At 41.8% G+C, this 25,352-nt stretch overlaps 1 protein-coding gene across 1 annotated transcript in view; it reads left to right on the forward strand.

The window, feature by feature from the left end:
• The window catches only part of Enpp6 (ectonucleotide pyrophosphatase/phosphodiesterase 6), a 98,154-nt gene that overhangs the window by 37,098 nt on the left and 35,704 nt on the right, over window positions 1–25,352 (forward strand). The window contains exon 2 of the mRNA XM_034520476.2: window positions 6,515–6,694. Within this exon, the coding sequence (XP_034376367.1) occupies window positions 6,515–6,694 (180 nt within the window). The remainder of the gene's footprint in view (window positions 1–6,514; window positions 6,695–25,352) is intronic.

The raw sequence follows: 25,352 nt of genomic DNA on the forward strand, positions 1-25,352 counted from the left end.
TGCTGTTTGGTTAATTGGTTTGGTTTGGCTTTTTTTGGCTTATGATTTTGGTGGCTGGAGTGTAAGGCCCCCACAAAGGGAAGACCTCACCCAAGTCTTAGGAATTCGCAGCCACCCAATAACTCACAAGACACCAAACTTGATGCAATCAGCAAGAGGTATATTTCAATCAACATGTTGAGGTCAAGACCCATGACCCACACAGGGGAAGTGGGGTTTGACCCCGGGGCTTTGGAGACAGAGAGAATTTAAAGCCAAAAACCACAACTCAGGGGGGAAACCACAACCCAGGGGGAGTGAAGGAGGGTTATTGGAGAGTACATGTGGAAAGTCTCAGCCCATTATTCAGTTTGTGACAGGGTCCAAGGAACAGTCATGGGGAACATTTGTATAGGCTATTCTCTAAGAGCCTGCTCGTAATTAACCATCATCTATCTTGTGGTCAGCCAAGTTCCTGAAACACAGAGCTCATGACCAAGCTGACCTGCACTCTTGGTTCTGCTCAGTCTGCTAGGAGTTTTTAAAAAACTTTAACCCTTTCAGGAGGATCTACACATCATGACCCTGGCAGGCACCCAGGTTTTATTGAAATGTAATAGAGAAGTGGGAGGGAACTGTTGCCTCAGAAAAGGAAAAAAAAACATCCTCACAACCATCTCCTTGCATAAGAGCTACCCCAGTTTTAAGTGATCTGATTACCACTCTCAGGAGACATCCTTAACCTCTGCTTGAGGACAGAGCACTGTGACTTAATTGACTTCCATGAGCCCAGGCCTCTTAGAGGTTCTACCACTTGGGGGCTCTGCACTGGGCAACAGGCTTCTAGTGTGAGCCTTCAGACTGACTAACCATATCCTGAGCACAGCAAAGAGGACTGCAGTGTTTCTGAGGGAGTAACACCAGCAGAAACCCTCACATTTAAGGAGTGTGAGGGGGAGGTTTTGATTGCTGAAAGTACAAAGGAGAAAACCAGAGCTGAACTAAGCTTGGGAAAGGATGACAGGCCGACAACAGAAAAATGTCCCCTGGCATTGCCACGGCTCTCGAAGGCAGGGGCTGTTCAAACCACGGGGAGCCTTTTGCTGAGAAATAAACCTATTTGACTCTAAGTGTTTTCATGCTTCAAATTACAACTAGAGAGCAATGATCACTCTTCTATTTTCTATTTTCCTAAATGGTTACTGTTGTTGTTTTAAGAAGAAGTCCGACCGCAGCTCAGAACAGACCACTCCAGACCACGCGGTTCCAAGTGGGAGGAGGTTTATTCAGGGGAAAGGGCAAAGGTGGGGAGAGAAGAGAAGTAGAGGCCGGCCATGACCACGTGGAGAGAGAGAGGGTGTAAGAGCGGGGAGTAAGGGAGCAAAAGAGCAAGAGTAAGAGAGAGAGGAGGGGGCAAGCAGCCCCTTTTATAGTGGATCAGGCTACCTGGCTGTTGCCAGGTAACTGTGGGGAGGAGCATACCTGGCTGTTGCCAGGTAACTGTGGGGAGGAGCATACCTGGCTGTTGCCAGGTAACTGTGGGGAGGAGCATACCTGGCTGTTGCCAGGTAACTGGGGAGGTGGAGTTTAGACGGAATACTAACAGTTACAACTGGCAATAAGGGAACGTTAAATAGTTTGAGAGAAGTTTGAGTGGTTTTGAGGCAGGAGTACTTTTCCCATAGGTTAGTAAGCTAGCTTTGTGTGGCTTCAGCTTTCAAAGTGGTTTAGTGGCCACATGCTACTGTGCAGAGGGAAGACTGTGTATCTTCAGATTCTACAGTATCTACTACGATACCCACTACTCAGATAAGGAGTTGAGTCTGCAGAGACCCTAAGGGACTTCCCCAAGATCCTGCAAGACAGTACAGAAAGAGCTTGTTCTCCGACCTGCACGTTGCAACTCTAATACCTGACCTCCTCCCCACTTTTTTCTTTTTTTTTCTTACTTTCATTTTTTACAGTCTAGTCATTGACCTCACCCTGTCTGCCCTCTCACAATTCCTCATCCCTTTCTTCCTCCCCTCTGCCTCCAAGAGAATGTTCCCCCCACCCCAGACCTCCCTACGCTCTGGGACCTCAAGTCTCTTGAGAGTTAGGTGCATCTACTCCCACTGAGTCCTCTACTGTGTATGTGTTGGGGGCCTCATACCAGCTTGTATATGCTTCCTGGGTGGTGGCTCAGTGTTTGAGAGATCTCAGGGGTCCAGGTTAGTTGAGACTGCTGGTCTTCCTATGGGGTCACCCTTCTCCTCAGCTTCTTCCAGCCTTTCCCTAATTCAACTACAGGGAACCCTGACTTCAATCCAATAGTTGGGTATAAGTATCTGTGTCGGTCTCAGTCAGCTGCTTGTTGGGCCTCTCAGAGGGCAGCCATGCTAGGCTCCTGTCTGTAAGCATGCCATAACATCAGTAATAAATAGTGTCAGGTCTTGGAGCCTCCCCTTGAGCTGTATCCTAAGTTGGGCCTGTAACTGAACCCTCTTTCCCTCAGGCTCCTCTCCATTTTTGTCCCTGCAGTTTTTTTTTTTTTTTTTAGACAGGATCAATTCTGGGTCAGAGTTTTTAAACACCTGCCCCTTTAACCACAATGAGGAGCAGGATGAGGAGGAAGAAGAGGAGGAAGAAATGAAAAATAGAAAACTACAAAATGAACCAACATTTAATGTTTGGAAATAATGAGAAAAAAATAAGACTTACTGAAAACTAACTAGTAAACCTAACAAATGTCTGTTGTTGAATAAAAACCAGTTCTGACACTTGTTGATGATGGGCACTGGTCTTTGTTGTAAGGAAGAACCATCAGATAGTCACGAGGAGCCTCTGCAATGCGAGCTTCCAGCAGGGGAGAGACATTGGGCTCAAGCACAAGCAAGGCTCCAAGGCTAGCATAAACCAGAGGGAAAAAACAAGCTCCAAGGGTGTGTAAAAATAGATGCAGGTCAGGCAAGAATACAGAGCCGAGCGCTCCACTCGTAGGCTGTGAGGCTGGTACACCGAGTTTTGTTTTGTTCTGTTCTGTTTTCTCAGCTTTCACTTTCACTCCAGCAATAAAAATGCAAGCATGAGCTGCAAGAGAAAGGCTAGGTAAAGGGTATCTGCTGGAGTCAGGGCTCAGACTGCTCTAAGCGCACACAGACGACCTGACCTTACTGCGTTCCTAGGAGCAAAGGCAGCTGAGCTGGGGGAGAAAGGCTGGAGTAGCTGGGCAAGGAGCATATAGCCTCGTTCTGTGCTCCCAGAAAGGTGGTTGTTTGCTTGCTTATTTGTTTGTTTGTTTCTAGAACAAAGAGCTAACCCTGAGGACTGGCCCAGCAACTGTTGTCAGCCTTTGAAGAATACGGGGCAGTCCACCCAAAGACCCAGCCCCTGGTGACCCTTGGTGTTGGGTCCCACAGAAATGTTCTGCAGGCTCTATGCTAGCTTTCTCCTCACCTCTTTGCTCCTTCCCTCCAGATGCAACAGCTCTACAGTGTACAAGAAGCCTCTCATAATTTTTCACATAGATGGAAGAAAGCAAAGAAAGATGGAAGGGTTTGGGCTCTTGGGATTCAGAGCACTGAGGATGGAGGTTGAACAAAGAGAAATGTCTTAGTTAGGGTTGCTATTGTTGCAATGAAACACCATGCCCAAGAAAACAAGCTGGGGAGAAAAGAGTTTATTCAGTTTACACTTCACATTGCTGTTCATCACCAAAGCAAGTCAGGACAGGAACTTAAGCAAGACAGGAACCTAGAGGCAGGAGCTGATGCAGAGGCCATGAGGGTGTTGCTTATTGGCTTGTTCTCATGGCATGCTCAGCCTGTTTTCTTACAGAACCCAGGACCACCAGCCTAAGGATGGCACCACCCACAATGGGCTGGATCCTCCCTCGTCAATCACTAATTGAGAAAATGCTTACAGTTGGATCTTATGATGTGGGTAATTGGCTGGGAACACTGAGGCACCAGCTGTGGGTACAGAGGCTGGGAATTGCTGATGGTTCCTCCAGGGGAAAGTTAGGCATGGCTGCTATGGCTCCACGGTTCCTCATGGTGCAGCTCCAATGACACGAGAAAGTCCATGGGTTTTTACTGGCTTTAATGTCATGGTGGATGGTGGGTGGATCTGGATGCACCCCCTGAAATCCAGGGCAGACCTGAGTTAAATAAGGAGGGAGATAGGGGGAAGGGACTGGGGAAGAATGCTTACTTGGCTCCACCCTCTGGCCTTCAGGTATCTCATTAATATGTAAATCTCTGTTCCTGACTGATGGCCTCTCTGTGGGAGGGGCTGTGGAGAGGGCTGAAGCTAAATGAAAAGAACCAGGGCCCAGGAGCAGAGCTGAACTCCTGCCATCCAATAATGGTCCAGGGTTCCAAGCTCACTCTTGACCAAGCACCCAGCTGCTTCTCACAGCCCACCACCCCACATTATGGAGGCTTTTTCTCAACTGAAGCTTTTTCCTCTTGTGTCAAGTTGACAAAAACCAGACAGCGTTGCCTTATGACACTGGGGTTTGGTGGTAGTTTAGCTTTAGGAATTACTTTTGATTGTTGTGTACTTCATAGCATCTTCTATAAACCATTGTTGCTGTGGTTATTATCACAGTTACCTCATAGAGCCATGAGCAAGCTGCCTTCAGATGACAAAAGTGTCTGAATTCATTGTTCTAAAGGAAAAAAAAATCATAAGCGATTGTGCTGAGGGGGCGGTGTTTCAACTTTGCTGAACTAAAAGGGGTAATAGATTTGAATAAAGAAGAACAGTGTCTCTACTTGATGAACTAGTTAGAACATACTCTCAGTTCTCCTTAGCAACAGGGGCATTGATGACAGTCATGATGCTGAAGAGAAGCTGCAGGCTGGTCCCCTTCTAGCTTCTGTTTCCTGAAAGCTGGTCTTTATGCAAAGATCCTCTGCAAGGGATTAAATGAAAACCCACTTGAGGACAGAGACCATACTTCACATTTGATGCTCTGAATTTATCATGGTATATAGTAGATAGAGGTGTGTGTGTGTGTGTGTGTGTGTGTGTGTGTGTACTTGTGCATGTGCATGTATGTGTGTGCATGTATTTAATTAGTGTGAGTTTCAATTCCTTGACCATGGTGATCCTATTATATCTGTTCTGTTTCACTTTTAAATTTTATTAGTCAACAAACAAAAACCTTAGTGGGGATAAAACTACGAACACCACAGCTTTGAGTAAAAACTCTTGTTTGGTTCTTTGGGCTTTAAATTCAAAACATAGTTTGTGGAATGTCTGGCTTTCTATAGCAAGAGATCAAGCTTCCCTTTTTTATAAATTTTGGCATTCAGTTTTTTCAAAATTGTTCTTGGTAGTTTTTCTTTGTTTTTGTTTAAGAATAGAGTTTTGGGCATGGGAAAACTGGAAGAAACAACAGCTGCAAACAAACAGAGAACACTACTCTGGCCTTACTTGCTTATGGAGCCTGTTTAAGTGTGTTTCGTTCCAGTGCCAAATGACACTCGCTCAAATTGCAGAAATTTTTTGATGCCCTTGTCAATGTTTGTGTTATTTTTACTCTAAAGATGAAACAGATTTCTCTAAAAATAAATCATTTAATCGAGTGTTCCAAAGGGTCCCAGCGCTTAGGCCTTTCACTTCTGGCTTCCCTTCTGGAACAGAGCTCTTTCCACAGAACCAGCCCACTTCAAAACCCGACTCCATGTGGAGTGGTGTTTTCTTGCTTTATATTTTTAACTGAGTCTGTTTTTACACTATTAGGTTCCAAATGTTATAAGGTGAACAATGGAGCAGTAACTTGTCTCTTCCAAGAAAGGAGAGAATCATGTTCCTAGCAGCTGGGTCCCCCAATCTTGTGGGAGGAAAATTGAAGGGATGCAGAACTGTCTCTGGGGTGAGAATCTAAACCACCTGTAACAAGAATTCACTCTTTCCAGGCTGAGGCATGTGTAGACCTCAGGCTATGGAGAGATGGCCAAATTCTACCCAAAATACCCTCACTGTAAATACAATTTGTTTTTTTAGTGTGGTGTGTGTGTGTGTATGTGTGTGTGTGTGTGTGCAGCACGCGTGTGCTTGCTGCACACACAGAAATCAAAGGACCAGAGGTCAGAGGATAAGTTAAGAGGATCAGTTCTCTTTCACTGTGTTGGTTCTGGGGATTGAACTCATATCTTCAAGCTTGCTGGCAAGCCCCTTTACCCGCTATGTCTCTCACCAGTCCCCTCAATGTAACTTACAACAGAGCAGTTGAAAAGATCTAGCTGTATGCAGAGTGATTCCACCTGCAACTAGTGGATATCTGTTTCATTTTTGAGAAGACCCTCATTACGCTGATCTGGCTGGTTTGGAATTTGGCGTGTAGACCTGGCCGGCCTCCCATTGGTGACTATCTTTTTGTCCTCCTGGCATTATCAATAAAAATGAAGCCTTTGTATAACACAGCAAAGATCAAGTTGTGGTACTTTCTCTCCTCCCTGAAGGAGCAGGAGAAGCCTTGGCAACTGGATTAAACAAGGGTTATAAGCAAAGACTAAGGTGACTGCATGCCTCCTCCTCCCCGCAGGCCGACACTGCGAGGTCCACCAGATGATCGGCAACTACATGTGGGATCCCAGAACCAACAAGTCATTCGACATCGGGGTCAACCGAGACAGCTTGCTGCCCCTCTGGTGGAACGGGTCGGAACCGTTGTGGGTCACTCTGATGAAAGCCAGGAGGAAGGTCTACATGTATTACTGGCCAGGTGAGTGTGCTGAGCTGCAAGCCCCTCCCTGCTTCCAAAGCCCAAGCATCATCGCAGAGTCTGCACAGAAAAGAAGACCAAGCCAAGGTTAAAAGATGGGTGGTTTTCAGCCAGGCAGTAGTGGCGCATGCCTTTAATCCCAGCACTTGGAAGGTAGAGGCAGGTAGATTTCTGAGTTCGGGGCCAGCCTGGTCTACAGAGTGAGTTACAGGACAGCCACGGCTACACAGAGAAACCCTGTTAAAGAAAATAAAAGATGGGTGTTTTTACTTAAAAGCTATACTCCGTGGGCACGTTAATATTTTGTTAGTAATTTTTTAAACTTAAAATTTTCTTAAAGGTATCTATTTTACATTGAAGAAATGCCTCCCTGTACCCCTCCTGACTCTACCGCCCCCTTTGCCTTGTCCCACTCACGCTAATCCCCTTTTGCTCACCTATAAGCTTCATTTATCCTCTCATTTAACGTATACATGCTTGATTCTATGTGGCTATCAAAACCAGGCACCACAGAGGAGAGAAAGCACGTGACCTTTGTCTTTCTGCGGCTGGCCTCCTCTGCCTAATTGTCCCAGTTGTCTCCAGTTGCATTCATTCTCCCACAAATGATATAAAAGCCACTGTGTACATAAGCTGCCTTCTCCTGGTTTGCCCCTCTGTGGCCGTACACTTAGGTTGGGTCCAGAACTTAGTGACTCACGTTGCAGTGAACTGGAGCTCAAGTGTTCTGTGAGAAGACTTAGAGGGTTTTGAATAAACGCTCCAGAGTGGTGCAGCTAGTCAGACGGTAGATCTGCTGCTAGTTGGTTGGGAAGCCTCCATCCTTGTTTTTGTGGTGTTTGGACTAGCTTTCATTCCAGCCGACAGATCACAAGGATTCCATTTTGTCCCCAATCTGTGCCAGCATTTGTTGTTGTTTATTTTCTTAGGGACTGCTACTCTGACTGGGCTACTGTAGATAGACTCTCAGTGTAGCTTTGATTTGTATTTCTATAATTTTTAATGAGGCTGAAGTTTTTCAGATAGCTGTATTTTTTTTTCTTTCATGGCCTGTTTATTTCACTATCTGGTCTATTAACTGGGTTTCTTGTTCTTTTTTTTTTTTCTTGAGTTCAGTGTATAGTCTGGGTAATAACCATCTACCATATGCATAAATGGCAAAGATACCCTATGGGCACATTTTAAAAATTCCATTCTTGAGCTCTGTATTGTCATCGGGTACAACGTCATTTCCTGGTTCACTTGTTCTGGTATCTCGTGCTTGAGTTCCATGTGCAACATCTTCAGTACATAAGGGAGATCATATTTAGTCTGCTCATTGACTTTTCACAAAGGAATTGGATATACCATTTCTATTTACTTTTTTTCAAAATAATATTTTTATTTATTCTTTGAGAATTTCATCCAATATATTTGAATTTCTCTACTTTTGCATTGAAAATGGAAAATCAAAGTATAACTGTTTGGTAATAAGTACATAACACCTCTTATGGTTGACACCTTTTATACATGTAGATAATTGGGAAGCAAAACTGTTTTTGCTGTAATTAAGTAACCAGTGCTACAACCTGCCGAGTCTACTGTGAAAAGTCAGTGGGTACTGTCATCCTGTCCATTGAATAGCTTTCATTAAGAATGAGGAGATTCAGGGCCAGCCAACGGCATTCACTGCCAAACTGAAAGACCCAGGGTCAATCTCTAGAACCCAAAAATTGAAAGAACAGACTCAAGCAAGTTTTCTACACACACACACACACACACACACACACACACACACACACACACACACACCAAGTATGAAGGAATTCAATACTGATGAAACAATCCCTTTGCTACTGTGGATTCATTCTTTCAACAGGTGATGTGGCAATATGACTTCTCTAGACACATGGCTATAGCACTTTCCCACAACAATATAACACTGGTCTTTGTCATTATGGAGCCAGCTTTTGGTAAAAGTCTAAAAGAAATGAACAGCAGCCCAGTGGGAGGTAGGCAGAAGCAGCGGAGATCTCACTGGCCTGGGTTGGGGCAGGCTGTGGGGGGCAGGAACAGCTGAGAGAATTGTGAAAGCAGAGTGGATTGTGGGAGAGGGCCACTGGCAGGCGTGTGGGAGAGGGGAGGGAAGAATGAGTAATCCAGAGCCGAATCACAGATGGCCTGCACTGAGGGTGTGGGCATTCCGCAGGAGCTTGGAGGATGCTGTCTGGAGGTGGCCACATGGAGAAATAACCAGGGTACTCAAGGGTGTGCCAGATCTCAAAGGAGCACAAAACATAGACTATGGAGGCTGCGGAAGGCAGCCCCACTGCTAAGCTGTGGTAGAGGCTGGAAAGCTGTCAGAGAGCAGGGACAAGCATCCATAGGTAGGCTCATGAAGGCCAGCACAGACTGTGTTAAGTCTACACTGGGCAGAGCTAACAAGCTTATTCTGCCACCAGAGATAATTCAGAGTAATATCAGGGATTCTGCACATACCCATCAGTCACCTAGACTGACTAGAGATGCTTCAGACCGGGAAAGGAGAATCAGTTACATCTGACATCCCTGTGACCAAGTATATCTGACAGAAATTAGTTAAGAGAAGAAGGGTTTATTTTTGGTCCTAGTTTCAAAAGCTGAAGTCCAGAGTCACTTGGTACCATGCACTTGAGCAGAAAATTATAATTTGTGGAGCCTGTGGCAAGAAAACAGCCATTCACATCACAGTGGACCAAAGATCGCTGAAATCCTCTCTACCAGGCTACAACTGTCAAAGGCACACACTGGGTCCTAGTAACCTACATAGCATCACAGTAGCATTGCCCAATAATGCCATGAGAGCAAGCATTCCAAGTGTGAATCTATGGGGGAACACTGGTGGCTCAAACTAGAACATAACAGTTTAAGGACACTCCTTTATCTAAAATAGAAGACCCAACTGGGGCCATGAAGTTGGTGGCTAGACCAAGGAATCGTAGACCAATTGAAGGAGACTGATCTAAAGGGCCAACTTCAGAGTTAAACCCATTTTGGTAAGGTCTAAAACTGAGAGTTTGCTGCACAGTAAGGTTGGTTTTAGAAGCATGATTGTCAATTAATACAAGAGATTGCAGGCAGAGACACAGAGGAAGGAATATGACGTCGTCTGCTCATTGCCCCAAGGACCACCAAGGTGAATATTGACACAGTACCATGGTAGCTGCCTTCCATGATATCTGACTGGCTTCATTGTCTTTATTGTGGAACCTTAAACTCTTATTTAATGTTTTAAAAGGCACCAACTGCACAATTGCCACCCCCCAACATTCCCAGCCCTTGCTTGCATACCGCTCTGTCAGTGGTACAGCCGTAGAAGCCAGTGGTATGGTGAAGTGGGAGGAAATCCAGAGAGAGGAGGTGGTCATTTGCTAAATTTCTTACCGCCATCTTACAGAGCGCTGTTTTTCCTTTCACCCGCGAGAATCTTAAATTATGTATCACTGAATATGTGTGGATCTCAAAAGGAGTCCCCTGTACTGTAGCTCACTGAGGCCTTACAGCACCTTACAGAAGGGCTCATCACTTCTTACAGATGCTGTTGCTATATATGACATGGTAAAGCTGTTTGAGTTAACAATGAGAAGGAAAGAGGCTTAAAAGAGACTTCGTCCCATCACCTTCATGGAGATTTGCCAACGATCTGAATGAAAGTCTTCATAGGAATTAGATGAAAAGCGCCTTGCTTCTTAGACATTGTCTAGTCCTTCAAAACTCAATACTCAACTGAAGTCTTTCTGAGGGCAGGCTGCCCAACCCAGGCTGCAATGCCCCAGTGGCCTCATTTCTGCCTGAGGGAGTCTTGGTCACTGTTGTTCATTCTCTCTCCTCCTTGCTACACTCTAGCCTCAGACAGTGAACTACCAAGTGTCCATTTGTCTCCGCAAGATTAAGCCAAGTGTCATGTGTGTCTCCTAAACATGCCTGGATTTTATTTTTCTTCTCCATCTTCTGTTTCCTTTTCCACTCCCAACGGGACATTGTGCAGACTTCTCTATGAGGCCTGGACAATCTTCATGGCTCCAGTGAGCTGTGTTATGACATTTTGAGTCTCTCCCTTAAGTCAATATTTAGAAGTGCAACTTAGAAATGGCAGTAGTTCAAGTCTTCCTGTCAGGTAGAGAAAGCCATGGCGTGACAAATTGAGCAGTTAGGGAGAGTCCCCCTTCCCTCAACCCAGATCTTCAGACATTTAAGGCTTGTCAACAGAGCCTTCAAAGCCCTCCCTGCCCGAGGCTCCCATTCAGATGCCCAGAGGAAACTATGCTCAAGAAATGATTCAAGGCTGAAATAAGTCAGGAATAGTGCGCCTGGGACCGGACCCACTGGTGCTCCAGAAAGGTTAAGAGCTGATCACATATTGATCACGAACTTTACTTTTTGATGTCAAGGGAATTTTATTTTGGAGGACAAAAAAGAATCTTCAGCTGATATTGAAGAGCAGCTCTGAGCTGGATGGATGTCCTGAGGAAGAAGTGGAGTAACTGGGGTGGGTATTGAGAATGGCAGCAGATTTTAAATTCATTCGCTAGTTGCCCTTTAAGGGTTGACGTTCCAGTCTTTCATTATGGATTTTACAGCCTGGTACCAAGAAGACTTGGACACAACCACCCGTTTGCCCCAGGATGATGTTGGTTGTGCCTTGGCTCACTGACCTTGCATCTTCCTGTTTTGAGTAGATGCTTAGACTAATAGCTACTTTTTAATGCAGAAAACCACACATAGCTACTTGCCAGTTCTCCCTTCTTTTCCAGACAAGGGCTGTATATGGCTACTCACTCAGTCTCTATCCAGTTTGGGCAATTATAATCATAGGCATTTCATTTAGATTAGCAAAAGGAACATAATAGATATTAGTTGAGAGTTACGGATCATCTACAGTATCTTCCTCTTTCCTGCCATGGTGTGACCTTGACACCCATCTGTCAGGTTGACCTTGGATGCATGCCACTTGGGCACAGGAAAAATTAGAGCCCCAACATCCATCCCAAAGAATGTGAGCCAACCTCATAGCTCCATCATTGCCGCTATGCACATGACACCAAACCTCTGGATGAAACTACAATTATTTTCCTGCCAGATATTTGACAATGCAAATAAAACAATCTGGAGAGTCACTAAATTTCCCAACACTGTCATCAGTTTGGCATTAGTCTTTGAGATGTATATAATTTTAGAACTGGAAGAGGCCTTGGTACATAGTTTTGTTGGCTCCAACACTTGGTAACCACAAGCTTCTTTTGGAAAGTGATCAGAACTATAATTTTGAGGATCGAAGGCATAAATAAGTGCCAAAGAGCTTGGCTAATATGTGCCAGGCTCCAGGTTTAATCTCTATAACCTCAAAAAGTGAGAAAAGAAGGAAGGAAGGAGGAATGGAAGGAGGGAAGGAAAGGCCTAATTCCATGGGCCCCCAGTGTCATTTTTCCTCCAGACTTTTGGGTGCAAAATTGTGCCCCCTCCCTACATGCCCCTCTCGTTTTCTCTACCCTGACTCTAGCACTTCCATGGAATTATTGGGAAACTACAGGTAGGAGGTGTTGTTGTTGCTGCTGTTTTGTTTCCAAAACAGCAAAAACAAGAGTCAGCAATGGATAACGTATCTGCCACACAAGCATGACGCCTGAATTTAGATTCTCCAACACCCGTATAAGACAGCAGCTGTGGTCATGTATGCCTCTGTTAGGTCCCTGGAGCTTGCTGGTCAGCCTAGCCTAATTGGTAATGGTCAGGATCAGTAAGAGATGCTGTCTCAAAAATAAGCACAATTCAAGAAGACACCTGGAGGTGACCTCTGGCCTACATATACATGCACTCTCTCCCTCAACACACACACACACACACACACACACACACACACACACACACACACACTAAGGAGGGGATAGGAAGAGGTCCTTACAGGGCCATAGGGATAATACTCACTTTCTACCCCAAATGTCCCTAGGAGTGACTCAGTACACCTGAGACACCAGCAGACACGGGGATATGGACAGATTGTAAGGTCTCAGGGGACACAGACTGGGTTGGGAGGGATGGGAAGGAATCTCTCAGCAGGGGCCAGAGATCCAGCAACCCAGATGAGGAAAAGGTTTTACTGGCATTTTGTACCCTGAGTTTGTCCAGTAAACTCTCAAAGTCCTTGTTAGGGAAGAAGGCTTTGGTCAGGAACACCATATAGTGCAGGAAGTCCTAGTGGCTTCCCTGATGGGGAGGAACCATGACTTAGAAGTTCTCAAAGCAATTGCTTCAGATATGAAGATACCACTGCTGTTTATTCCAAGGGGTCTCCAGGAACCATAACTCCAGTAGTGGTCTTCATCTTGTCCCCCTTGGAAGGAGGATAGTCCTTGATCCTGGTCTAGAGGATTTTATTCCAGTGATCTAAAGGTCATTCTGACTTTGCCTAATAAGCCGAACCTTGGCCTTGTAGAAAGTCTGTTCCTTCTCTTCTCAAGTCTGGATTCCTGTTAACTACTTTTTTGCCCCAGTAGGTCACTTTCTTTCAAGCTTCTGGACTCAAGTGTAACAGATGAGCTGATTCTCATCTGGTTTGTCTTCTCCAGCTTGCTCTCCCTTTGTACACAAGGCCACCCTTCCATGACACAGCTTACGTCCTCCCTCCTGACTTCAGGAGAAGGCTACAACGGTAGTTCTCCTGGCCTTCTGGGACCAGGCCAACGCTGGGGAAAGGGTATCTGAGATCAAAGACCATGCTTCCTTCTAAAGACTTGTTCCCACAAGCTCCCGTACTTCAGATGTATTTTCCTGGAAAAGGTTGGGTGTTTCTGTGAGAGTTAATTGGCTTAGCCACTTTAATAAGCTCTCTTGAGACATGTATTCAACAGTTGCACACCTGTCTCACATCACATAAAATTCAGCTCACAGGAGTTATTGTTACAAGACGTGTCAAAGTTGGCAAGTGGGAACTCCACTTGGAAGGCGAGACCTTTGCTCTAGGAAGCCAGGGGAAATGTGATGTTTATGGGCTCAGCTTGGTGGTCCTCTGAGAGAGTTGCTAGGAAGCAAAGCACATTGAGGATATGCATAGTGGAAAAGTACCAGAACTAGGAGATCAGATGGCCAGCTCACAGAGACTCTGGGACATTCACTTCTATCTGAGAAGTGATCTGAGAAGTTGGGTTTTCACAGTTATGAAAGAATAGAGTTCGATGGAAGCCTGAGGGGTATTGCTTTGAAACTGTTCAATCCACAAGGGTGCCATGTCTACATGGTTGTATCACCCACACTCATGGATTTTTGTATTTGTTTTGGTAGTTTATTTTGGGCAGCAAGGCCTTATTTATATATATATATATATATATATATATATATATATATATATATATAAAATATATTATATATATAATTATTATATATATAAATATTATAATATATATATATATCTACCATATATATATGGTAGATGAAGAATGAGAAAAACTGCCTTAAAATATTTAGCACAAAGGTACACAAATATAGTGGTGGCCCTTAGTGATCATTTCTTGTAACTTTACTTTCTTATTATATAACACTTAGTAGGTCATCAGAAATAGCATGAACAAGAATAGGTCCTGATGCATGTACCTTAATTAAGGCCAATTCTCTTCAACCTCGCCAGTGATAATGAATGAAGAAGATGGAATAAAAAGAGAAAACATGTCCTCAAGGCTGTCATGAAAACAAAGTCTAACTTCCAGACCATGCCTTGGCCATGACCTTCCCTGCAGACTCCTGGGGCAACAGTCCAGAACTTCATACTTCCCTCAGTCATGCTTAGAGGACCTATAGTGACCTCAGTGGACCAAATCTCATGTTCTCTGCATAACTGTGAAACAGGCCTGGAGGTAGCAGCCTGGAAGTTGAGAAATATTCGCCCACATTCATGGATCACAAAATAAGCCTGTGGCAGATCCAGAAGACAATCCAGGGACTCCTGATTAGAGAGCTGTCCACACTCCACCCCCATCCAGTCTGCTGATTCCTATTAGACAAAGACCAAAGGAAAAGAGAACAAAGAACCCACACAAACCCACCTAGTAGTAATTAACTCTACTCTCTCTGAAACTACCGATTCCATTTACACTGCACTCCATTGTGCTACCATTGTCTTTCATCACTGGCTTTCTTTTTCAGTCATTTATTCATTCTTGCTTTTAGCATGCCAGATAAGGTACAGTGTTTTTAATTTTGAGAGTTTACCTGGGAAAGACCATGTTGAACTGACAGAAAAGGAGGATCTAGTTTGCTATTTATTTAGTCCATTCTCTGGGGTATGTGGAGGTATACAGCTTCCAACTAAATTGGTGGCACCTTTAGGACATGCATTCAGAGTATCTCTCAATGGAGATAGGACTTCTTGCTCCATTGTCTGAGTCTCTGACTCTGAATGAACAGTGGATCATGATGAATGTTGTGATGGTTCTTTCTCTTTCTTCTTTCTTACAGAACTTGGGTTATAAATGATACCAAGTTATAATCCATTTCTCATCACTGGCTCCTAGCACCACTTCATGGTCTGTTATTGTCTAAACATTGCACTTTGGTAGGATGGAGCTACTGTGACCTCCTTTCCTAATTCAGAAGTCTTCAAATTGGGTTCCCAAGCATCTCCAAGAACAAGATTAGTTTTAATGGAATATTTTATAGACCCCCCTACTTATATAATATTTTATGTAACCTCCAATATTTGGTATTAAAATTGTTCTTACTGAAACATACCCTTTTCTTACATCATATAAGAAAGAATACCCCTCACCCAGAATCTCACTAAGGCATATTGTGTGTGCTATCCTGATGACACATAAATACAGACTACACCAATCAGATACACAGTTCAAATACTTGTGTATTTAGAAAGTAAGTGAAAAAAATAAATAACTGCTAGTGCTTGCCTTTAAAGTTATTTAAGAAAAACTTAATTGAATTGTCATCTGAAATATTGTTTTAAAATTCATGCTGAATCACATTTTGATGTCAAAAGAATTAAATTACACTGGCACAAACTACTTCTATTTTCATCTACTTATTTATATGAACAGCTTTTGTAGCATTCACATTAAACACAGAGAAGCAGAATTGATTCTGAACTTGTGTTATTCTAGAGATTAGTTATTTCTATCCATGGATATAAGTTAACTTTTAAAAGCTTTTTAAAGAAACACCTTTATGATAAAATGTCTTTTTGTTAGTGCTTAAGAATGGCTAGAATTTGGAGTTCTACTTGGTACAAAGATATGCTAAATAGTTTCTTTGGGCATAACTAGAAAAATTACTGGACAGTTGACATGTCTGTGATTGTGTAATAGATTGGATACACATCACACATCGAGATCTAGACAGGGAGGTGTATTTGGCAAACATGTACATGTCTACAACAGTAAAATGATGATCTCAAAAGCAGCAGTTGGGAGGCAATGGAACTTCAGTTTTCAAAAAAATCATAAGATTAAAAAAAAGGCATAGACATTGGAGTTCAGTGTCCACTAAGGGTATGCCCAGTAAGCATTCCATAATTTCAATGGGGACAATAAAGGATGTCATCTGAGGAATAAAAATTAGTGCCAAGGACCAGCCTCAGCATAGAGGAGGGTTCCTGAGAGAAGGAGAGTTTGAGAGCAGAAAAAAGTCAAATTGTGAGGTGAAAACTAACAGCCTGTGTTCTGCTCAAGACAGCTTTCTAGACAGCCCTCTGCTTGAGACTGTTCTCTCTTGCTTAAAGAAAACACTAAAAAACTCTCTGGATAGTTCATCTCATGCAGACCAAAAGTCCAGTCTTTTATTTACATATCAATTCAGTCATTTATTCCAGGTTTCCTTTTAATTATCCCACAAATCATCGTGCCATGACCCTGCCTCTTGATTCTTAGAAAAAGGCAGCAAGTACATTTTTTAAAATGTTGTGAATGAATTCAGAGATCTGCCTGCCTTTGTGAGCACAAACAATAAACTAGCTGAGTGGGATCCCATGCTGAGATTACCATTCCCACCACACCTAGGGACAAACTAGCTCTGTTCCAGGCTGACCTTGAACCCAGGAATCTGCCTGCCTTTGTTTCTTTCTGAGAAGCTAATCCATAGTGGAGTGCCTCTGCTCTTTTAGGTTCATGAAGTACCTCATACAATTTATATTGCATTCTTGTATTTTGCACAGTTGGTAATTTTATATTTTTGAACTCATGTCTTCAGAGTTATTTCCTACAGCCTTAAGGGCTATCCTGAAGGCCTAGCATTTACCATTTTGGCTAAGGACATAAATATACCCTTGCCTCCCACAATTGTGCTGTCTCTAACTATCATGTGGTCATTGACCTTGGCAGGGAGAACATTCCCCAATACCTTTGGCAAGGAGAATATTTCCTGAGGATCATGATAAATATAACACACACACATGCACACGCACTTGCCTCATGCCCAGCAACCATTGATACTTCTAGAGGTGTATGGTCTGCTGGCTCTGTTCCAGGAGTAGGAATGATATTACACCATCCCTTCCTGGCCACTCAGTACTTGGCAGATTAGATAGTATAGTGGGTGATATCTTTAATCTTGTGTTTTTTCTCTCATCTCCAAGTTCGAGGAATAACAACTCTGAGACTTTGGCCTAGGCCAAAGCTTTGCATGTTCCCTGACTAGCTACATTATTCTAATCTAAATTCTGTCATGTGGCTGGTTACCTATGCTCAGCTTTTGTGCATCTCTCTTTCTTAATGTCCCCAGGTTGAATCCTCCACTCTATTTCCCAGAAATTCTCTCTGCTGGATGTCTAATCCCACCTCAGTTTATTGCCCAAAGATTTTTTTTCTTGGCATTTGAATGCTTTTACACAATGTACAAGAGATTATCTCTACAGAGTGGAAATAAACAAAAAGGAAAGGTTTCATAAACACAAAGTTGAGTTTTGAATAACCTTTCTCCTTCATTATACTACAGCTAGGGGTAGTCTAAGAGGCTTCCATAAGTAATAGTGCATGCTTCCCAGAAGAACATAACATGCAGAACATCACATAATATTTATAAGTATGATATTCATATGTAGTCTGAAACACCCAATAAAAATAAGAAAACAAGTCCAAACCACCATCCCTAAATTAAGAAGAATAAATGAGACAATAGACTCAACTCCCAAGTGACCCAGATATTAGTCATGCACTTTGAAAGAACCATGCAAAAAGAACAAAATGGAAGTGTTCACTAGTGAACTAGGTTTTTTAAAAAAAATATGTAATTCTAGGTTAGATAGTCATCCAGGTTAAATATGGAGAGGCAAAAGGGTATGAAGACAGAAAGTAATGTAAAGTACACAAGAGATATAGTGATGAGGTACAGGAAAGGAGAAACAGAATGGGAAAGAAGTAATATTTGATACTGCCAGCATGTCAAAAGACAAGAATATTAAATCTCTTAAACAGGAGGTGGTATCAGATGGAAGCAAAGAGATGTTGGGAGGAACAAAGAACAGAAGGGAAACTAAGTAGATAAACACAGATTGACAATATTATTATAATCTTATTTTAAAAATCCATGGAGAGTTATGGAAACAGAAGGGAGAGAGTTAAAATACATAGAAACAGAAGGTAGAGATTTTATTTCTTTAAAATTATCTCATATTTACTATCATCTGGAAAGTTAAAGAAATGAAAACTTACAGCAAATGTTAATGGGCCAATATTTTATATTTGATTTTCTCAGGCTACTTTGCAAAGACTATATGAATAGCAAGCTAATAGAAGAATAGTACAGTCATAATACTTGCTGACTCAACAGAAATCAACAGAAGAAAGACAAGTCTGTGTGTGATGGGTACACGATCATCAAATGCCAATCGGCTTAATACAATGATATTAGAGAATATATTAAACATAATGTTACTAAGAATTTGTTAAACATTTTGATTAATTTGAATTGTTGCATTATGTTAAGTTTGAAGGCAGTTAAATGTAGTGTTCAGTGATAGGACAGAATTCACACTTAAGCAAAGTATCACCAGAAAGGAGTGTGGGAAGTTGCCTGCATACAATGACAGCATTCTGCTCCCCAGTGGGAGTGCTGCTCATACACCTCACATACTTAGTAAGAATTTGTCCATCTGTACACTTACAAATTATCTCAGTTTTCGGTTTATACTAACTTTTTTTATTTTGTTAGGAGTAGTTTTGGTTTTTAAAGCTTAATTTTCTTTTAAAAAATCTCTGTCTGTCTGTCTATGTCTATATCTACCTATCTATCTCCCACTTATATGCTTTTCCTCTATTTTTCCTACCCCTCACTCATTTATAAGTCCACTTTGTCATCATAGAAAATTGTGTTTCTACTTTTAAGTCAAATATGCACACATACATAGTTTGGTGAGGAGTTTGACTAAATCTTGTTTCTTTTTTTTTTTTTTTTTAAAGAACCAACTTTTCATTTTGTTCATTCTTTTATTTATTGTTTGTTTTTTATTCTGTTCATTTCTGCCTTGTTCTTCTTCTTTTTTTTAATCTTATACTTTTGGTTATGGCATGCCTTTTGTATTTCTAAACCCCATAATGCATGTTATTATGTTACTTATTTCAAGGTTTTATGAGTTTTTAAGTAAAGGCACTTGTAGCTATAAACTGCTCTCCTAGGACTCCTTCCACGGTATCCTACAGGTTCTGGTATGTTGTTTCTATTTTCATTCTATTCTTGGAATTAAACTTTTTTTCCTTCTGGATTTTTTTTCAACAAGCAATTCATCATTTAACAGTGAGCAAGCTGTTTGATCTTCATGAATTTATATATTTTCTATAATTTCTCTTGATGATTTATAGATTTACTCTATGGTGGTCAAATAGAAAAAAAGAAGTTATTTCAATTTTTCTGTATTATTAAGACTTGCTCTGTGCTCTTTTACATCATTTATCTTAGGGGAAGCACCATTGACCATGGAGATGAATGTTTATCTGTGACATCTGAATGGAATGGCCTGTAAACTTCTACTAGGTTTATTCAATTTTTGATATTCTTTAACCCCAATGTATCTCTATTTTATTTAGGGTGACATATATTAGTAAGAGTGTTATTAAAACTACCCATTTTTTTTCTGCAGCTTCATGGGTACATTTGCCTTTCTTTTCAATCTGACAGATTATTGCTAATGTTTTCCCTGGAGCCAGCTTGGTGGCCAGGAACTCTTTAGACTATTTCTAATATTGAAAAGTTTTTCTTTCGTCCTCAATCATTACAAATAGCTTTACTGGATATTGGGCTAGGATCAACCTGTGAGTTCATATCTAGTAGCATTTGCTTTGGGAAATTAAGTGCACCCATGCTTGGTATGTATATGTTTAGAATTGTAGTGTCCTCTTGCTGTCTTGTTCTCTTAATAAGCATGAAATGGCCTTCTTTATCTCTTCTGACTATTTTAGAGTTTGAAGTCTATTTTGTCTGGTATTTGAACAACAACATCTTTTGGGAGCCTTTGGTGGTGTTCTTCACTTGCTTGGAATACATGTTTTTATCTTTTCAATTAGAGTAGCATCTTTCTTTGATAGTGAGATGTGTTTCTTAGAGGCAACATATTGACAAGTTTCTATTCATCTATTCAAGCTGTTAGTCTGTGTCCTTAATTGGAGAACTTACATTAATATCCAGAGTTACTATTGACATATGTGTATCAATTTTTGTCATTTTTTGTTGTGGGTTTTTTTTTTTTCATATTTCCCTAGTCCTTATTGGATTAATTACTTCACTAACATGGTTTATCTTTTTTTTCTGTGGATTCATGGGTACATTTGCCTTTCTTTTCAATCTGACAGATTATTGCTAATGTTTTCTCTGGAGCCAGCTTGGTGGTCAGGAACTCTTTAGACTATTTCTAATACTGAAAAGTTTTTCTTTCTTCTTCAATTATGACAAATAGCTTTATTGGGTATAGTAGCCTGGGTTGGCATTGATTGTCTTTTAGAACTTGAGACATTATTCTAAGCTTTTCTAGCCTTTAGAGTTTCTGATGCAGAATCAGTTGTTATTCTGGTGGGTCTGCTTTCATTTGGATGTTTCACTCTTAAAGTGTCCAGTATAGCTTCATTGTTCTGTATATGTTATGCTTTACTATGACATGGCATTTCCTTTTCTGGATTTATGTATTGACTCTCCTTAACACTCTTGTTCTTGAGCATCTCCTTCCCTACATTTGGAAAAATTTATTCTGTGATTTTATTAAAAATGTTTTATATGCCTTTTTTATGAGAAGACTTCCCTCCTTCTCATCTTATGACTCAGAGATTTGATCTTTTCATGGTATCCCATATATCTGTTGTGCTTTTAAAGCATGTTTTTATTAATTTATTTTTATTATTGAAAGGTTCTGAGAAGACTATTAGAAGGTTTTAACTCCTCTCCCTTGTCTTCAAGCCCTGGTATTCTGTCTTCCCCATGATTAGTTCTATGATTAAGCTTTCTTCTAAACTTTTTATTTACTTAACGGATTTTTTTTCATTTCTACCAATTCAATTTGGTTTTTCTTCTGTGCTTCTCTCTTAATTTCCATATTCTGTGATGGCTTTTCTTTTAGATGTTTGTATACTCTCTTGGGAGTTCATTTAAATCCCTCCTCACTTCTTTGAACATATTTCTAAACATTCTTTTAAATTCTTTACTTAGAATTTTGTATCTCTCTCCTTGGGAGGCCATTACTGTGGAGTTGGTAACTTTTGGAGGGGACCTGTTGCTTTGGTTATTCATGTTTCTTTTGTTTTTGTATTTGGTATTTTTCATCTGGAGTTAGACCATTGGTTGAGCTTTTTAATTTAAGTCACCTTCATTCTATCAGTGGAAACACTTGCAAAGTTCAAGAGGGACTAGGCTGTAGTAGGGTTGAGGTATAATACGCCCGTGTGCATGGCACCAGGCTTAAGCATCCTAAGACTATAATACTATCTGCAACAATGATTGAGGTATCAATAGCTGTGTAATGAATCAAAGGGCTCATGGTCAAAAAACAAAAGTTGCCCATATGTACTAATGTGGAAATGAGGGGATATAAGGGTTAAAAGAATGAGGCAAGGGCTGCTGAAGATGGAAGACAAGGGTGCTTGCTTCTGAGCATGTGGTAGGCAAGTGGACTCAACAGATCAGCAGTGGGCTCAAAGAAATGACATCACTTCCAGCAGGATGGCTGGCTAACTTCCATCAGATTTTCTTCCTTCTAGAAAATACATGCTAGGAGTGTTTGCTTATTACATATCCTTGCTTTAAATAAATTGTTTCTAAGCAGAGCAGTGGTGGCTCACACCTTTAATCCCAGCACTTGGGAGGCAGAGGCAGGCGGATTTCTGAGTTCGAGGCCAGCCTGGTCTACAGAGTGAGTTCCAGGACAGTCAGGGCTACACAGAGAAACCCTGTCTCGAAAAAAAAAAAAGTTGCTTCTAATGCAGCTAACTGCAGTAGACTCACTTGTATGTAAGGGTGCCTTCTAACATGCTGCGTCCCCTTTTAGGAAGGAGGCCCATCCCACACATAAAGGCCTAATCAAAAAATACTTCCTGGTAGATGTGAGAACAAATAGAACACATTACAACTAGCAGCACTTGAGACACCTGCCAAGGTCAGAGATTGGTAACTGTAGTGAAGTGACTAACCGCTACTGGACAGTCAACATCAAAAGTAGAGTCAGAAATGGACAGAGGGGGCTTCAACTACCCTTAACTGTGTGGGCAGAACATGACCACCAATGCTCATTTCCGTGGTTGGCCCTGGGGGAGACCCTCCGTTGGCTGGGTCCATGGTAGCCCAGAGAAGTAGCTAGTCTCAGCAGAATGACAGTATTCTCCGTCCACTTTATGTCATTGCCTCATAAAAACCCAATTAAAAGATTTTCTTCCTTTGGGAAACCCTACCAACACTTGGGAGTTTCTTTTCCTTAATGCTTGGTAATTCCTGTTGTTGGGAATGCTGTTTGGAGTCCATGTCAAAGTTTCTGGGCAGATTCTGTCTTGGATAAATTCCAGCACACTGAGTCCAGCAGCTGTGATTCAGTTTTTTCCCCCTGCTGTCTAGCAGTATACTGCAGGCCAGTTGCAATGTACAGTCCTGTGACACTTGCACTGAGTTTTCCAAGAATGTGATTCACAATGAGTCTCAGGCTCCAGAGTCCTGTTGAAAATGGCGTCTTGCTGATGTTCTGTGGAGAGCACAGGAGCCAAATGCCTAGAGCTGAGCACCAAGTGCCACGTGCTCAGTACTGAGAAGATGGTTTTCAAAATGGCATCCGCCAGTGCCCCTGCTGTGTGAGATCCATTTTCAGTCTGGTTACTGGAAAGTACAATGCAGTTTTCAACCTCTCTCTTCCCCGCTGAAGATGCAGGCTCTCTCTCTCTCTCTCTCTCTCTCTCTCTCTCTCTCTCTCTCTCTCTCCCTCCCTCCCTCCTCCTCCTCCTCCTCCTCCTCCTCCTCCTCCTCCTCCTCCTCCTCCTCCTTCTTCTTCTTCTTCTTCTTCTTCTTCTCTCTCTCTCTCTCTCTCTCTCTCTCTCTCTCTCTCTCTCTCTCTCTCTCTCTCTCTCTGGCAAGCTCCCCAAACAAAGCCCAAACAACAGCTCCAGGAAAGACTCTAAAGTCTAAATCCTCTCTTTCTCTGCAAAATTCCTCATTTTGCTTTGTTATTTTAGCCAGAAATATTTTACAGGCCATCACCTCTTTCGATGGCTGCCCTTGGCCTGTCAATAGACCCCAGCTCTACTACTATGTGCAGTCAGCTACAGCAGGACTCCTGGGTTTGCGGCTGCTGGGGGTGGTGGTGTTAGAGTGAAGCTTTAACAGAATTTACTCCTAACTAAATAACACACACTAAAATGGAAAGTGGCTAATTTTAAAAAGAAGTAACAAATCCAAACATTGGTAAGAGCGGGACAGTGACATGTCAGGAAGTACAAATGGGAACAAAGCCATATGACAGCGTTCCAGTGTATGTACCATAGTTCTGTTAGTGACATATCCCATCAGGAACGCACCCCCAAATGAACCAGAGAGCATATGTGAAAATATTTATGTCTGCATAATCCATACCATTTAAAAACTGGCAACAAACCAGTATCCAGCTGCGGTCGAATGGATAAATATGACGGTCACATAATGGAACTTTTGTGTTCTAACTGGGATATTAGAAGGAAGCTGCAAAGTTACCACTCAAACATCAGCTTTTGGTTTCTTATGACAAACACAGCGGACATTTGTTTTTACAAAAGTGAGGTCAATTTGAATGAGCCATAATAAAAATATTTAGGTTTTCCAGATTCCCTTTATATCACCAATTAGGAAGTATCTGTTATAAATAATAGAGATCAGGCTAAGAATGAATAACAAAGAGACTTGTTTGGACCACATGAGAAGTATTGTACGCGGTTCTGATGCTTATCGGTGTCCCTTTCAAAGTGCATGCTCTGGGTCTTTCCACTCGGCTTTAGTGTGTTGACTTTGGAATAGCCCTGCTTCTTACCTCAGGTTTTGTTGAAGATGGCTGCCTGGAGCCCAGGATCCTGCCTTCTTCACAGCCTATATTCTACACCGGAGATGAGAGGCAGAGCCCACAGTACCTCATCTTTCGTAAGGAAGCAAAGCTCCCCACCTCACGCTCCTCAATGGACCTCAGTGTCAGGACTGGGTCACATGACCAACCCCACCTGAGGGAGGAGCATCAGAAGTGAGAGCTTTTCCTATAGTAAATGATGGGCCCGGAGGAGGGCAGTTCCCCATGACTTCAGTTTGGATCACTACTAAAATGGTTTATCAAGGCAGCCTCCCCCAAAATGTGTTCTGGCTGACATTGTATTATGTTTATTTCCCATCTTTTGTTAGACATAAATGTGCTTTCGGGCTTTACGACTTTATATTCGTACAATACGTCCCTAGAAGTGATTTGTCAGGCAGACCAGGACTAAAATAAAAACTGCCAGAATGTTGCTTTACAACCTTTCCCTCAGTGGATGAGAATGACTGAAGCCTCCACTCCAAGATATATGTTTCATATGCGTTCCTTCCCGTACTTTTAGCTCCTTGTCAACTGCTGTATGAAAAGATTAATTGGAAAATTCAAGAAATAAATGATTGTTGAGTTTAAATATGTACAGCGTTTGTGAGATAAAAAAATTTCACGATGCCCTTCCTACTCTGTCCTCCTCAGAGAAACATCCCCTTTTGTCTAAGTACATTCACACTGTCTGTTACTCCCTAGACAGTCACTTGGAAGCCGTCTTGGTCTCCAGGCAGATTGTGAAGTTTCTCGGTGCTTGTAATCAAGTAACTCTTATTTTACTCAATAAAAGGTGCGAAAGCACACGAGGAGTGGTTTAAAGGACTCAGGTGGGGGAAAAGCTATGAAACACTTCCTTTAGATGAAAAAGATACTTTGAGAGATCGTAATCACATAAATTGTACTATAGCATATTGTTGTAATTGTTCTATTTTATTAGTTTTAATTTCTTACCATGACTAATTTATAGATTAAATTTCACAGGCATATATAGAGATGCATATTATACATGCATATATAGATAGATTTATATGTATAAATCTATCATGTACCTATGTATCATTTATCTATCCTATCTATCGTCTACCTATACCTATTGTTTGTCTAATCTATCTATCTGTCTATCTATCTATCTATCTATCTATCTAT

Source organism: Arvicanthis niloticus, chromosome 16, assembly GCF_011762505.2.
Source record: "Arvicanthis niloticus isolate mArvNil1 chromosome 16, mArvNil1.pat.X, whole genome shotgun sequence".
In the NCBI taxonomy this organism is placed as follows: domain Eukaryota; kingdom Metazoa; phylum Chordata; class Mammalia; order Rodentia; family Muridae; genus Arvicanthis; species Arvicanthis niloticus.